Source organism: Lepidochelys olivacea (assembly GCF_965140295.1).
Source record: "Lepidochelys olivacea isolate rLepOli2 genome assembly, chromosome: 1".
NCBI classification, from domain to species: domain Eukaryota; kingdom Metazoa; phylum Chordata; order Testudines; family Cheloniidae; genus Lepidochelys; species Lepidochelys olivacea.
The window spans coordinates 119,639,640-119,655,898 of record NC_140411.1 but is presented as its reverse complement, the minus strand read 5'-3'; the positions used below and the strand labels follow the sequence as shown (position 1 = coordinate 119,655,898).

Genomic DNA, 16,259 nt, shown 5'->3' with positions numbered 1-16,259 from the left:
TGGAAGACCGTATCAAAAGTTTTGCTAAAGTCAAGGCATAACTTTTCCCTCATCCACAGAGCCAGTTATCTCATCATTGAAGGGTATTAGGTTAGTCAGGCTTCACTTGCCCTTGGTGAATCCATTCTGACTGTTCCTGATCACTTTCCTCTCCTCGAAGTGCTTCAAAATTGATTCCTTGAGGACCTGATCCATGAAAGCCAAAGCCCCACCACTTGGGGCTGATATCTGGGGCCCCGAGGTCCATCACCCAGGGCTGAAGCCTAAGCCTGAGCAGTTTAGCTTCACGCAGCCTCCTGTGACGTGGAACCCCAGGCAGTTGCTCTGCTTGCTACCCCCTAACACTGGCCCTGGCTTTTATATCCAGAGAAACAGTTGTTGTGGCACAGTTGGGCCATGGAGTTTGGATCACATGTTGAGGGGGGCCTCAGAAAGAAAAAGGTTGAGAACCCCTGATCTACCTGATACCTTTCTCAAGTCTGTACCTCTGGTGCCTTCAGGCATGTTTGTGGATGGTTTACACTCCAAGTAGGGACACCCTTGACAAATGAGTCTTGCTTCCTCAGAATATCCTAATGTCATTCACCTGGTGGGAAATCAAAGACACTGTCTGCATAGGGGTTCCTTTATTCCCCTACCCCCCCAAAAGACATTAATTATGGGTGCCTCCATGCTTGACTGAGAAACTAATCTGGATGACCATCTAGCCCAGGGCTCCTGCACTTTACAATAAACCAAACAGCATAACAATCTTTTCAAGCTTTGGACAGTGCACAATGCTTGCGAGAGGTTTCTTCCCTTCATCTGTATTGCACATGTTGAAGTCATGTCAGACAATGTGACTACAATATTTTATATAAACAAACAAGGAAGAGTGAAGTCTGCCCCACTCTGCATGGAAGCAATCAAACTCTGGAACTGGTCCATCCAGCATCAGATCCCCATCTCAGCAGTGCACCTACTGGCAGTAATGAATGCCTTGGCAGACAGCCTCTGCAGGCTTTTTCCACAAAGATCACAAGTGGGAGATCCACCCTTTAGCCATGCAGTACTTCTGGTAGTGGAGCTCTCTCCATCCTGGGATGTCTTTGTGACCCAAGCGACCAAGAAAGTGTCTAGCATAATGCTCCTAAGCTGCCCACAGGCATAATTCCAGAGGGATTCCTTCTTATAGTGATTGGACCCACCAAAGTACGTCTTCCCTCCCATTCCCTTATTCCCTGGTGTCCTCAGGAAGATCAAGCAGGATGAGACAACAGTAATCCTGTTAGCACCTTGCTGGCCAAGAAAACTTTGTTAGTCTCTAAGTTGCCACAAGTACTCCTTTTCTTTTTAAGAAAACTTTGGTTCACCACCATCCCATAAGGTGGCCTCTCGCCCAGGCATACACTTGCAACCGGAGCACGGGGAGGTGCCTTGCACAAGCACAGGCCAACAGACACTGCTACTGAAATATCTTCTAGTCTGAGGTACAAGGAGTGCATGCGCACTCACAATGAATATCCATTGGGACCACACATCTTGAAGAATTCCAGTTAGTACAAGATAAGTAACCTTCCTTTTTTGCAGACTTTTCTTGTATGGTAGTTACCAATAGAAGATAGCACTATGATTCTTCATGAGCCAGTGCTTAGTAGATATTCGGAGGTCCTGTTAAACTGTTCGCTCTCTCGCTCTCTCTCGCTCTCTCTCTCACCCAAACAAGTTCTAACTTACTGATGTTTGGACAAGATTCTGTTTAAAAATATTCTTTGACCAGCTATAAAAGCTTGCTTTTTGCAAGCAATGGCTCAAAAAAGCCCAAAATATCTTTGACTGCAGTGAAATGGTTGCTGTCTTGATAATGACCTGATCCTGCACCACTCTTGAGAGCATGAAAACAAAAGCTGCTAAAGTGGGACTTTGAAACAGTACACAGAAGATCAAGACCATGGAGATAGGAGAGAACGCTATCAACACTGGCAGATGTGAAATTGAAGGCGAAGAGTAGGAAAGAGTTGATGACTTAGTCAATCTTGGAAGTACAATATTTGCCAAGGGCCAGCTCACTAAAGAAATGAAGGCAAGAAACAGTAAAGCCAGAAGTTCATTTTCCTGTTTGTCAATCAGCTGGAAGAGTAAGAAGATGTATCTTAGGGTATGTCTACACTATGGAATAAGGTCGAATTTATAGAAGTCAGTTTTTTAGAAATTGGTTTTATATATTCGAGTGTATGTGTCCCAACAGAAAATTATCTAAGTGCATTAAGTGCATTAACTCGGCGGAGTGCTTCCACAGTACCGAGGCTAGAGTCGACTTCCAGAGCGTTGCACTGTGGGTAGCTATCCCACAGTTCCCGCAGTCTCCGCTGCCCATTGGAATTCTGGGTTGAGATCCCAATGCCTGATGGGGCTAAAACATTGTCGCGGGTGGTTCTGGGTACATATCGTCAGGCCCCCATTCCCTCCCTCCCTCCGTGAAAGCAAGGGCAGACAATCATTTCGCGCCTTTTTTCCTGAGTTACCTGTGCAGACGCCATACCAAGGCAAGCATGGAGCCTGCTCAGGTAACCGTCACTGTATGTCTCCTGGGTGCTGGCAGACGTGGTACGGCATTGCTACACAGTAGCAGCAACCCATTGCCTTCTGGCAGCAGACGGTGCAATACGACTGGTATTCGTCATCGTCGTGTCCGAGGTGCTCCTGGCCACATCGGCCACGAGCGCCTGGGCAGACATGGGCGCAGGGACTAAATTTGGAGTGACTTGACCAGGTCATTCTCTTTAGTCCTGCAGTCAGTCCTATTGAATCGTCTTAAGGTGAGCAAGCAGGCAATACGGATTGCTAGCAGTCCTATTGCATCATCTTCTGCCAAGCAGCCATGAGATGTGGATGGGATGCAGTCCTTCTGCACCGTCTGCTGCCAGCCAAAGATGTAAAAGATAGATGGAGTGGATCAAAACAAGAAATAGACCAGATTTGTTTTGTACTCATTTGCCTCCTCCCCCGTCTAGGGGACTCATTCCTCTAGATCACACTGCAGTCACTCACAGAGAAGGTGCAGTGACGTAAATCTAGTCATGTATCAATCAGAGGCCAGGCTAACCTCCTTGTTCCAATAAGAACGATAACTTAGGTGCACCATTTCCTATTGGAACCCTCCGTGAAGTCCTGCCTGAAATACTCCTTGATGTAAAGACACCCCCTTTGTTGATTTTAATTCCCTGAAGCCAACCCTGTAAGCTGTGTCGTCAGTCGCCCCTGCCGCCGTCAGAGCAACAGCAGACAATCGTTCCGTGCCTTTTTTCTGTGCGGACGCCATACCAAGGCAAGCATGGAGGCTGCTCAGCTCACTTTGGCAATTAGGAGCACATTAAACACCACACGCATTATCCAGCAGTATATGCAGCACCAGAACCTGGCAAAGCAATACCGGGTGAGGAGGCGACGTCAGCGCGGTCATGTGAGTGATCAGGACATGGACACAGATTTCTCTGAAAGCCTGGGCCCTGCCAATGCATGCATCATGGTGCTAATGGGGCAGGTTCATGCTGTGGAACACCGATTCTGGGCTCAGGAAACAAGCACAGACTGGTGGGACCGCATAGTGTTGCAGGTCTGGGACGATTCCCAGTGGCTGCGAAACTTTCGCATGCGTAAGGGCACTTTCATGGAACTTTGTGACTTGCTTTCCCCTGCCATGAAGCGCATGATTACCAAGATGAGAGCAGCTCTCACAGTTGAGAAGCGAGTGGCGATAGCCCTGTGGAAGCTTGCAACGCCAGACAGCTACCGGTCAGTTGGGAATCAATTTGGAGTGGGCAAATCTACTGTGGGGGCTGCTGTGATGTAAGTAGCCCACTCAATCAAAGATCTGCTGATATCAAGGGTAGTGACCCTGGGAAATGTGCAGATCACAGTGGATGGCTTTGCTGCAATGGGATTCCCTAACTGTGGTGGGGCCATAGACAGAACCCATAACCCTGTCTTGGCACCGGAGCACCAAGCCGCCGAGTACATAAACCGCAAGGGGTACTTTTCAATAGTGCTGCAATCTCTGGTGGATCACAAGGGACGTTTCACCAACATCAACGTGGGATGGCCGGGAAAGGTGCATGATGCTCGCATCTTCAGGAACTCTGGTCTGTTTCAAAAGCTGCAGGAAGGGACTTTCTTCCCAGACCAGAAAATAACTGTTGGGGATGTTGAAATGCCTATATGTATCCTTGGGGACCCAGCCTACCCCTTAATGCCATGGCTCATGAAGCCGTACACAGGCAGCCTGGACAGTAGTCAGGAGCTGTTCAACTACAGGCTGAGCAAGTGCAGAATGGTGGTAGAATGTGCATTTGGACATTTAAAGGCGCGCTGGCGCAGTTTACTGACTCGCTTAGACCTCAGCGAAACCAATATTCCCACTGTTATTACTGCTTGCTGTGCGCTCCACAGTATCTGTGAGAGTAAGGGGGAGACGCTTTTGGCGGGGTGGAAAGGTTGAGGCAAATCGCCTGGCTACTGGTTACGCGCAGCCAGAAACCAGGGCGGTTACAAGAGCACAGGAGGGCGCGGTACACATCAGAGAAGCTTTGAAAACCAGTTTCATGACTGGCCAGGCTACGGTGTGAAAGTTCTGTTTGTTTCTCCTTGATGAAACCCCCCGCCCCTTGGTTCACTCTACTTCCCTGTTAGCTAACCACCCTCCTCTCCTCCCTTCAATCACCGCTTGCAGAGGCAATAAAGTCATTGTTGCTTCACATTCATGCATTCTTTATTTATTCATCACACAAATAGGGGGATGACTACCAACGTAGCCCAGGAGGAGTGGTGGAGGAGGGAAGGAAAATGCCACACAGCACTTTAAAAGTTTACAACTTTAAAATTTATTGAATGCCAGCCTTCTTTTTTTGGGGAATCCTCTGTGGCGGAGTGGCTAGTTGGCCGGTGGCCCCCCCACCACGTTCTTGGGCGTCTGGGTGTGGAGGCTATGGAACTTGGGGAGGAGGGCGGTTGGTTACACAGGGGCTGTAGTGGCAGTCTGTGCTCCAGCTGCCTTTGCTGCAGCTCAACCATACACTGGAGCATACTGGTTTGGTCCTCCAGCAGCCTCAGCATTGAATCCTGCCTCCTCTCATCACGCTGCCGCCACATTTGAGCTTCAGCCCTGTCTTCAGCCCGCCACTTACTCTCTTCAGCCCTGCCACTTACTCTCTTCAGCCCGCCACCTCTCCTCCCGGTCATTTTGTGCTTTCCTGCACTCTGACATTATTTGCCTGCACGCATTCATCTGTGCTCTGTCAGTGTGGGAGGACAGCATGAGCTCGGAGAACATTTCATCTCGAGTGCGTTTTTTTTTTCTTTCTAAGCTTCACTAGCCTCTGGGAAGGAGAAGATCCTGTGATCATTGAAACACATGCAGCTGGTGGAGGAAAAAAAAGGGACAGTGGTATTTAAAAAGACACATTTTATAAAACCGTGGCTACACTCTTTCAGGGTAAACCTTGCTGTTAACATTACGTACATAGCACATGTGCTTTCGTTTCAAGGTCGCATTTTTCCTCCCCCCACCGCGTGGCTACCCCGTGCACCCTCCCCGTGGCTAACAGCGGGGAACATTTCTGTTCAGCCACAGGCAAACAGCCCAACAGGAATGGGCTCCTCTGAGTGTCCCCTGAAAAAAAGCACTCTATTTCAACCAGGTGACCATGAATTATATCTCACTCTCCTGAGGATAACACAGAGAGATAAAGAACGGATGTTGTTTGAATGCCAGCAAACATACACTGCAATGCTTTGTTGTACAATGGTTCCCGAGTACGTGTTACTGGCCTAGAGTGGTAAAGTGTCCTACCATGAAGGATGCGATAAGGCTGCCCTCCCCAGAAACCTTTTGCAAAGGCTTTGGGAGTACATCCAGGAGAGCCGCGAATGCCGGGGCAAAGTAATCCTTTCACATGCTTGCTTTTAAACCATGTGTAGTATTTTAAAAGGTACACTCACCGGAGGTCCCTTCTCTGCCTGCCGGGTCCAGGAAGCAGCCTTGGGTGGGTTCAGGGGGTACTGGCTCCAGGTCCAGGGTGAGAAACAGTTCCTGGCTGTCGGGAAAACTGGTTTCTCCGCTTGTTTGCTGTGAGCTATTTACAACCTCATCATCATCATCATCATCTTCTTCGTCCCCAAAACCTGCTTCCGTGTTGCCTCCATCTCAATTGAAGGAGTCAAACAACACGGCTGGGGTAGTGGTGGCTGAACCCCTAAAATGGCATGCAGCTCATCATAGAAGCGGCATGTTTGGGGTTCTGACCTGGAGCGGCCGTTCGCCTCTCTGGTTTTCTGGTAGGCTTGCCTCAGCTCCTTAAGTTTCATGCGGCACTGCTTCGGGTCCCTGTTATGGCCTCTGTCCTTCATGCCCTGGGAGATTTTGACAAAGGTTTTGGCATTTCGAAAACTGGAACGGAGTTCTGATAGCATGGATTCCTCTCCCCATACAGCGATCAGATCCCGTACCTCCCGTTCGGTCCATGCTGGAGCTCTTTTGCGATTCTGGGACTCCATCATGGTCACCTGTGCTGATGAGCTCTGCATGGTCACCTGCAGCTTGCCACGCTGGCCAAACAGGAAATGAGATTCAAAAGTTCGCGGTTCTTTTCCAGTCTACCTGGCCAGTGCATCTGAGTTGAGAGTGCTGTCCAGAGCGGTCACAATGGAGCACTCTGGGATAGCTCCCGGAGGCCAATACCATCGAATTGTGTCCACAGTACCCCAAATTCGAGCCAGCAAGGCCGATTTCAGCGCTAATCCCCTTGTCGGGGGTGGAGTAAGGAAATCGATTTTAAGAGCCCTTTAAGTAGAACTAAAGGGCTTCATCATGTGGACGGGTACAGGTTTACATTGATTTAACGCTGCTAAATTTGACCTAAAGTCCTAGAGTAGACCAGGGCTTACTCACTACAAAGAGATTGTATAATGCTATTGTCCTTCCTTCTTCTAAGGATGGAGATTCCACCAACCTCCCTAGGTGATCAGCACCAATATCAGAACTTAGATCGATTGATTTATGGATCCAGACCTGCTCCCACTGAAGTCAATGGAAGTTTTGCTATTGGCTCATCAGCTTCAGTGGGAGCAGGACTGGAGCTAAGAATTTAATACTGTACTTGACCAAATACTGTAAGTGCTTCTTATTTGTTTGCTTCTCATTGTTGGAGTAGTAGATGAGGCCTTGCTTTAGATACACTTAGGGTATGTCTACACTACGAAATTAGGTCGAATTTATAGAAGTCGGTTTTTTAGAAATCGGTTTTATATATTCGAGTGTGTGTGTCCCCACAGAAAATGCTCTAAGTGCATTAAGTGCATTAACTCGGCGGAGCGCTTCCACAGTACCGAGGCAAGCGTCGACTTCCGGAGCGGTTGCACTGTGGGTAGCTATCCCACAGTTTCCGCAGTCTCCGCTGCCCATTGGAATTCTGGGTTGAGATCCCAATGCCTGATGGGGCTAAAACATTGTCGCGGGTGGTTCTGGGTACATATCGTCAGGCCCCCGTCCCTCCCTCCCCCCATGAAAGCAAGGGCAGACAATCATTTCGCGCCTTTTTTCCTGAGTTACCTGTGCAGACGCCATACCACGGCAAGCATGGAGCCCGCTCAGGTAATCATCACCCTATGTCTCCTGGGTGCTGGCAGACGCGGTATGGCTTTGCTGCACAGTAGCAGCAACCCATTGCCTTCTGGCAGCAGACGGTGCAATACGACTGGTAGTCGTCCTCGTCGTGTCCGAGGTGCTCCTGGCCACGTCGGCTGGGAGCGCCTGGGCAGACATGGGCGCAGGGACTAAATTTGGTGTGACTTGACCAGGTCATTCTCTTTAGTCCTGCAGTCCTATTGAACCGTCTTATGGTAAGCGGGCAGGCGATACGGACTGCTAGCTGTCGTACTGTACCATCTTCTGCCAGGCAGGCAAGAGATGAGGATTGCTAGCAGTCATATTGTACCATCTTATGCCAAGCAGCCATGAGATGTGGATGGCATGAAGTCCTTCTGCACCGTCTGCTGCCAACCAAAGATGTAAAAGATAGATGGAGTGGGTCAGAACAAGAAATAGACCAGATTTGTTTTGTACTCATTTGCCTCCTCCCCTGTCTAGATCACACTGCAGTCACTCACAGAGAAGGTGCAGCGAGGTAAATCTAGCCATGTATCAATCAGAGGCCAGGCTAACCTCCTTGTTCCAATAAGAACGATAACTTAGGTGCACCATTTCTTATTGGAACCCTCCGTGCAGTCCTGCCTGAAATACTCCTTGATGTACAGGCACCCCCTTTGTTGATTTTAGCTCCCTGAAGCCAACCCTGTAAGCCGTGTCGTCAGTCGCCCCTCCCTCCGTCAGAGCAACGGCAGACAATCGTTCCGCGCCTTTTTTCTGTGCGGACGCCATACCAAGGCAAGCATGGAGGCCGCTGAGCTCATTTTGGCAATTAGGAGCACATTAACCACCACACGCATTATCCAGCAGTATATGCAGCACCAGAACATGGCAACGCGATACCGGGCGAGGAGGCGACGTCAGCGCGGTCCCGTGAGTGATCAGGACATGGACACAGATTTCTCTGAAAGCATGGGCCCTGACAATGCATGCATCATGGTGCTAATGGGGCAGGTTCATGCTGTGGAACGCCGATTCTGGGCTCGGGAAACAAGAACAGACTGGTGGGACCGCATAGTGTTGCAGGTCTGGGACGATTCCCAGTGGCTGCGAAACTTTCGCATGCGTAAGGGCACTTTCATGGAACTTTGTGACTTGCTTTCCCCTGCCCTGAAGCGCATGAATACCAGGATGAGAGCAGCCCTCACAGTTGAGAAGCGAGTGGCGATAGCCCTGTGGAAGCTTGCAACGCCAGACAGCTACCAGTCAGTTGGGAATCAATTTGGAGTGGGCAAATCTACTGTGGGGGCTGCTGTTATGCAAGTAGCTCACGCAATCAAAGATCTGCTGATATCTAGGGTAGTGACCCTGGGAAATGTGCAGATCATAGTGGATGGCTTTGCTGCAATGGGATTCCCTAACTGTGGTGGGGCCATAGACGGAACCCATATCCCTATCTTGGCACCGGAGCACCAAGCCGCCGAGTACATAAACCGCAAGGGGTACTTTTCGATAGTGCTGCAAGCTCCGGTGGATCACAAGGGACGTTTCACCAACATCAACGTGGGATGGCCGGGAAAGGTCCATGATGCTCGCATCTTCAGGAACTCTAGTCTGTTTCAAAAGCTGCAGGAAGGGACTTTCTTCCCAGACCAGAAAATAACTGTTGGGGATGTTGAAATGCCTATATGTATCCTTGGGGACCCAGCCTACCCCTTAATGCCATGGCTCATGAAGCCGTACACAGGCAGCCTGGACAGTAGTCAGGAGCTGTTCAACTACAGGCTGAGCAAGTGCAGAATGGTGGTAGAATGTGCATTTGGACATTTAAAGGCGCGCTGGCGCAGTTTACTGACTCGGTTAGACCTCAGCGAAACCAATATTCCCACTGTTATTACTGCTTGCTGTGTGCTCCACAATATCTGTGAGAGTAAGGGGGAGACGTTTATGGCGGGGTGGGAGGCTGAGGCAAATCGCCTGGCTGCTGGTTACGTTCAGCCAGACACCAGGGCGGTTAGAAGAGCACAGGAGGGCACGGTACGCATCAGAGAAGCTTTGAAAACCAGTTTCATGACTGGCCAGGCTACGGTGTGAAAGTTCTGTTTGTTTCTCCTTGATGAAACCCCCCGCCCCTTGGTTCACTCTACTTCCCTGTAAGCTAACCACCCTCTCCTCCTCCCTTTAATCACCGCTTGCAGAGGCAATAAAGTTATTGCTGCTTCACAGTCATGCATTCGTTATTCAGTCATCACACAAATAGGGAGATGACTACCAAGGTATCCCAGGAGGGGTGGTGGAGGAGGGAAGGAAAATGCCACACAGCACTTTAAGCACAGCACTTTAAAAGTTTACAACTTTAAAATTTATTGAATGACAGCCTTCTTTTTTTTTGGGCAATCCTCTGTGGTGGAGTGGCTGGTTGGCCGGAGGCCCCCCCACCGCGTTCTTGGGCGTCTGGGTGTGGAGGCTATGGAACTTGGGGAGGAGGGCGGTTGGTTACAGAGGGGCTGCAGTGGCAGTCTGTGCTCCAGCTGCCTTTGCTGCAGCTCAACCATACACTGGAGCATACTGGTTTGGTCCTCCAGCAGCCTCAGCATTGAATCCTGCCTCCTCTCATCACGCTGCCGCCACATTTGAGCTTCAGCCCTGTCTTCAGCCCGCCACTTACTCTCTTCAGCCCTCCACCTCTCCTCCCGGTCATTTTGTGCTTTCCTGCACTCTGACATTATTTGCCTCCACGCATTCGTCTGTGCTCTGTCAGTGTGGGAGGACAGCATGAGCTCGGAGAACATTTCATCGCGAGTGCGTTTTTTTTTCTTTCTAAGCTTCACTAGCCTCTGGGAAGGAGAAGATCCTGTGATCATTGAAACACATGCAGCTGGTGGAGAAAAAAAAAGGGACAGCGGTATTTAAAAAGACACATTTTATAAAACAGTCGCTACACTCTTTCGGGGTAAACCTTGCTGTTAACATTACATACATAGCACATGTGCTTTCGTTACAAGGTCGCATTTTGCCTCCTCCCACCGCGTGACTACCCCCTCAACCTTCCCCCCTCCCTGTGGCTAACAGCGGGGAACATTTCTGTTTAGCCACAGGCAAACAGCCCAGCTGGAATGGGCTCCTCTGAGTGTCCCCTGAAGAAAAGCACTCTATTTCAACCAGGTGACCATGAATTATATCTCACTCTCCTGAGGATAACACAGAGAGATAAAGAACGGATTTTGGTTGAATGCCAGCAAACATACACTGCAATGCTTTGTTCTACAGTGATTCCCGAGTACGTGTTACTGGCCTGGAGTGGTAAAGTGTCCTACCATGAAGGACGAAATAAGGCTGCCCTCCCCAGAAACCTTTTGCAAAGGCTTTAGGACTACATCTAGGAGAACCGCAAATGCCAGGGCAAAGTAATCCTTTCACATGCTTGCTTTTAAACCATGTATAGCATTTTAAAAGGTACACTCACCAGAGGTCCCTTCTCCGCCTGCTGGGTCCAGGAGGCAGCCTTGGGTGGGTTCGGGGGGTACTGGCTCCAGGTCTAGGGTGAGAAACAGTTCCTGGCTGTCGGGAAAACCGGTTTCTCCGCTTGCTTGCTGTGAGCTATCTACAACCTCCTCCTCATCATCATCTTCTTCGTCCCCAAAACCTGCTTCCGTATTGCCTCCATCTCCATTGAAGGAGTCAAACAACACGGCTGGGGTAGTGGTGGCTGAACCCCCTAAAATGGCATGCAGCTCATCATAGAAGCGGCATGTTTGGGGTTCTGACCCAGAGCGGCTGTTCGCCTCTCTGGTTTTCTGGTAGGCTTGCCTCAGCTCGTTCAGTTTCACGCGGCACTGCTTCGGGTCCCTGTTATGGCCTCTGTCCTTCATGCCCTGGGAGATTTTCACAAAGGTTTTGGCATTTCGAAAACTGGAACGGAGTTCTGATAGCACGGATTCCTCTCCCCAAACAGCGATCAGATCCCGTACCTCCCGTTCGGTCCATGCTGGAGCTCTTTTGCGATTCTGGGACTCCATCATGGTCACCTGTGCTGATGAGCTCTGCATGGTCACCTGCAGCTTGCCACGCTGGCCAAACAGGAAATGAGATTCAAAAATTTGCGGTTCTTTTCCTGTCTACCTGGCCAGTGCATCTGAGTTGAGAGTGCTGTCCAGAGCGGTCACAATGGAGCACTCTGGGATAGCTCCCGGAGGCCAATACCATCGAATTGTGTCCACAGTACCCCAAATTCGAGCCGGGAACGTCGATTTAAGCGCTAATCCACTTGTCAGGGGTGGAGTAAGGAAATCGATTTTAAGAGCCCTTTAAGTCGAAATAAAGGGCTTCACTGTGTGGACGGGTGCAGGTTTAAATCGATTTAACGCTGCTAAATTCGACCTAAAGTCCTAGTGTAGACCAGGGCTTAGAAGGTTTAGCTCAAGACGGAGTAGGCTATTGATTTCAGATATGGTTATGAAGAAAATATTTTTACATGATAAAATATTTTAGGGTGATATTTGTACAAGGCAGGTGCTCCCACTTAAATCACAGGGCTGGAGAATCTGCTGCTGTGTGGAATTTAAGTAATGCGCAAGTGCTATATTGACTCTCTGCACAAAGGTGAATTGTGCCACTAATGAATAATCTAATACCATGATCTTTAAAATATGTCACCTCCGTTAAACCTGAAGCTAAAGATTACTTGATCATTTCTGTTGCTTTTATTTACATGAAAGCATAGTAATATACAATGTTACATTAATACAAACAGATTAATTTTGTGGGTAATAATTATTTGAGATAGCACTGCGTACTTTCATGATGCTTTGATATTTATACAAAGCTAACTTTTTTTAATAACTTCTAAGGATCCAGGCTTAGCCGTCTTGCATTATTATTAATTTAAAAACTGATATCTGAAATATTCTTGTAAGCCTTTTGTTGTCTCAGCTAGTATATTTTGCTGAACTACAAAGAACACTGTATAAGTGAGATAAGACTGTGAAATCAGAGAATTACTGTTGTGCAACTTGAGATAATGTTCCTACAGCCTACTAATAATGTGGTGGTGAGGTAAAAGGTTTTGATCAATGTACAATGAGAATTACCGATAAAAGCCCATACTACTGTTAAAGAACTCTCCACTTGTGCATTTCTCTTAGGCATTAGATGGCTTCATTATAGCAGTCACCACAGATGGAACCATCATATATGTTTCTGACAGTATTACACCTCTACTTGGACATTTACCCGTGAGTAATTCTTGCACACTCTTTTGCAGATACAAATTATGAGTCAATCCTGTAAACACCAAGACCTGCATGTAGTGTTTATTCTTGTGAGTAGTCCCATTGATTTCTAGGAATATTCACTCTGGGGGCAGGATTGGGCTCCCAGTTTATTTCTAGCATTGGTTAAAAGGGGAGGGGGAGATGAAAATGTTTTTTCCCCTCAAAATTAAAAATGTATAATTTTTAAAAATATCCAACCAGTGATCTTGGTTTTTTTTAGTATGATTTATACACTTCAGTTCCCTGTTGCTGTGAAGCATTTAAAACTATATAAGACAAAGCTCTGAAGGATATTCTGGTTTGGGGAGGGACAATATGACCTAACTTCTTTTCCATCTTTGCTTTCTAGGAAAAATATCAAATGGTTTCTAGTTAAGGCTAAGATTTAGTCACGGGTATTTTTAGTAAAAGTCATGGACAGGTTATGGGCAATAAACAAAAATTCATGAGAAATACCCATGACTAAATCTGCTCCTGGGGCCCGCTGCTCTGGAGGGCCCTGAGGTACCGCTGCTCTGGGAGGCACCTGTTCCAGTGGTGGGGGCTGACTGCCCTTGACAGCCCACTGCTCCGAGGCCCCTGGGGACTGCTTTCCTAATAGCCTCCAGGGCCGCTGCTCCAGCCGTCCTCGGGACTGTTGCTGCTTAGACAGTCCCCAGGGCCACCCCCAGGATCGATGCTGCTCAGGCCTGTTGCACCGGCTGCTGCAGGTGTGGAAGACAAGAAGGTCACAGAAAGTCATGGAATCTGTGACTTCCGCAACCTGTGTGACAGAATCACAGCCTTACTTATAGTTGATGGGGAATACTATGTGCTGCTGGTGATGATGTCCTTCTGAGATGTGCACTGAGGGTCTGGTTCTACTCCATTGAAATAAAGGGCAAGACTCCTCTTGACTTCAGTGGAATAGGATCAGATCCTGAACTGGTTGACTGATGTCACCAGGCTGTTGGGCTGTGAAGGTCTGCTGCTGGTCTGGTGCCTTCCAAAGGAAAGCAGCCTTTTAAGGATTGTTCCCAGGAAGGTGGTAGTGGTGGAGTTGCTCCTCTATGTGGCTGTGTGCTGGGGGGGATTGGTTACTGGGTCTCATGTCCCAAAGACGCTCCTATGCTATGCTGTGTCTAACTTGTGGAGCAGGGGAGAAGAGGAGTTGTTTTTTCTGCTCCTGCTGGTGATACTGGACTGGGACAGATGGTATGGTAATTAAGGCATTAATCCTCGCTTATTTTTAGTAGTTCAGTCTCCATATAAATACATAGCCAGAAGCAACAGGAAGTACTTCTATGCCACATTCTTTTTTTTTTTTTTTTGCTTAGGAAAATTATAATTATGTTTTTCGCTCATTTCGCCATTCAGCCAAATATGTTAAATATATTCCATCCAACAAAATATATCTAACATATTCCACTAAGCTATAATACGATGAGTAATTATTTTCTTCTTAGGTGAAACAGTGTCATGAAATAAAGACGTCTGGTGGTGAACGTAGGAATATTGCTATGCAACAGTAACAAAGTAGCTCAAGCTAAAACCACCTACTTCATTTTTCTTTAGTCCTCCGCAGTGCAGGAGTTCAATAATTTTTCTGTCATTTGTGGGCAGAGAGATTGCCTCTTACTGTCCTAAGGTCTGTTGGGCCCAATGATTTCCACAGAATTTCTTCAATTTTCAGGGTTTTTCAGATGTTTGTCTCAGTGTTAAGGAAACTTTTTTCATTGCTTTCCCCTCTATTCTTGAATCCTACTGGAAACTAGGGATCCAATTCAGGAAAACATTCTTATTCAATTAAGCATGTGCTTGAGTCCTTCTGAAGTCAATGAGAATTAAACCCTATTTCATTAAGGACGTATTTAGGCAGGTACTTAAATACTTTCCTGAATTGGGATCTAAAACTGTAAACTGGTTATTCTTTCTGCATCCTACTAGTCTTTAGCATGATAACCTTATCTGAAATCCAATCCCAAATATGGAAATGGATCATTATTATTTATTTTGTGGTAGCTCCTAGGAGCTCTAGGCATGGATTTTGATTTTGATTTAATTGGGGTTGGATCTGCTTTGAGCAGGGCGTTGGACTAGATGACCTCCTGAGGTCTCTTCCAACCCTAATCTATGATTCTACGACTTTATTCTGCTGGCACTGTGTAAACACAAAACAAAAAAGATGGGACGCTCCCACCCTGCAGGGACCTAAAGCCCAGGCTCCAGCCCAAGCCTGGAAATCTAAACAGCAGTGAAACAGCCCTGCAGCCAGAGCCCTGCAAGCCTGAGTCAGCTGTCATGGGCCTGCTGTGTGTTTTTCTTTGCTGTGTAGACATATGGAGTATGGGCCAGACTGTGCAGTTAAGCCAGTGGCCAGTTGGTGGCAGTTCAGAGCCCCACCAATCCAGCCGGGATTGTGTCTGAAGATGCACAATCCCTACCAAAGCTCGCCTATGGACACAAGGGGAGTTCACGTGCTGCACTGTCCCTTTGGATGGTGTAGCACTCCTCTACTGTTTGCTTGACCAGCTGTAGCTGGGACATAGGTAGGGGCAAAGCCATGGACACACCTCTTCCCTGCCTCCCCTTGCTGGTTTGTGCTCCTGGAGGCAGCAAGAGGAGGTAGTCACTGCACATCCCGAAGCTCAGAAACTGCAACTGTGGCTGTGCTTTGCAGGTGGAAAGGCTCACTACACCCTCTCTGTCCACAGTCTGTCCCTATATGAGCAGCAGCAACTTCCCTTGGAATGGGTTACCTTTAAAGGTTTAATTCTAATGAAGAAAACTTAAGCTTAGTGGAACTTCACAGGTGTCAATGGAGTTACACCAGAGATGGATTTGGCCCAGCGTGTACTACTTTTGTTCAGTATAATATCTGATGATGATAATACAGAGCACAATTTTAAGAAGTGTCTGCCTAACTTGTATACCCGCTTACCTATTTTAGACCAGAGCAACTGCCCGTGGAAGTCCACAGAAAGATTCCCACTGACTTCCATGGGCTTTGGATCTGGCACTTTGTGTATTTAAGTGCCTATGGGCATGGAAAGTTTAGACAGCTGCTTATGAAATTTGGGCCCTCTGTTTGGTTTTGCAAATAAAGTTCAGTCCCAATTGCAGAAAATGGCAGGTTGGTGGAGAATGAGAATGTCACTCTTTTTTTGTTTTGATCATTTGTACTTTCTTTTCTTTTCTTTGCAGTGTGACGTCATGGATCAGAATTTGTTAAATTTTCTCCCAGAACAGGAACATTCAGAAGTTTATAAAGTATTATCTTCTCATATGCTTATGGCAGATTCTGCCTCACCAGATTCCCTAAAGAGTAAGTTTTGTTTTATCATTCCCACTAAACAAAAAGCATGGGAGAGAAAAGATTTCTCTCT

The 16,259-nt window shown here is 47.7% G+C and overlaps 1 protein-coding gene across 1 annotated transcript in view; it reads left to right on the top strand.

Annotated features, from left to right (window-relative positions):
* Positions 1-16,259, top strand: part of NPAS2 (neuronal PAS domain protein 2) — a 213,407-nt gene that overhangs the window by 126,059 nt on the left and 71,089 nt on the right. The window contains exons 5-6 of the mRNA XM_084609776.1: positions 12,766-12,855; positions 16,078-16,198. Coding sequence (XP_084465902.1) covers positions 12,766-12,855; positions 16,078-16,198 — 211 coding nt within the window. The remainder of the gene's footprint in view (positions 1-12,765; positions 12,856-16,077; positions 16,199-16,259) is intronic.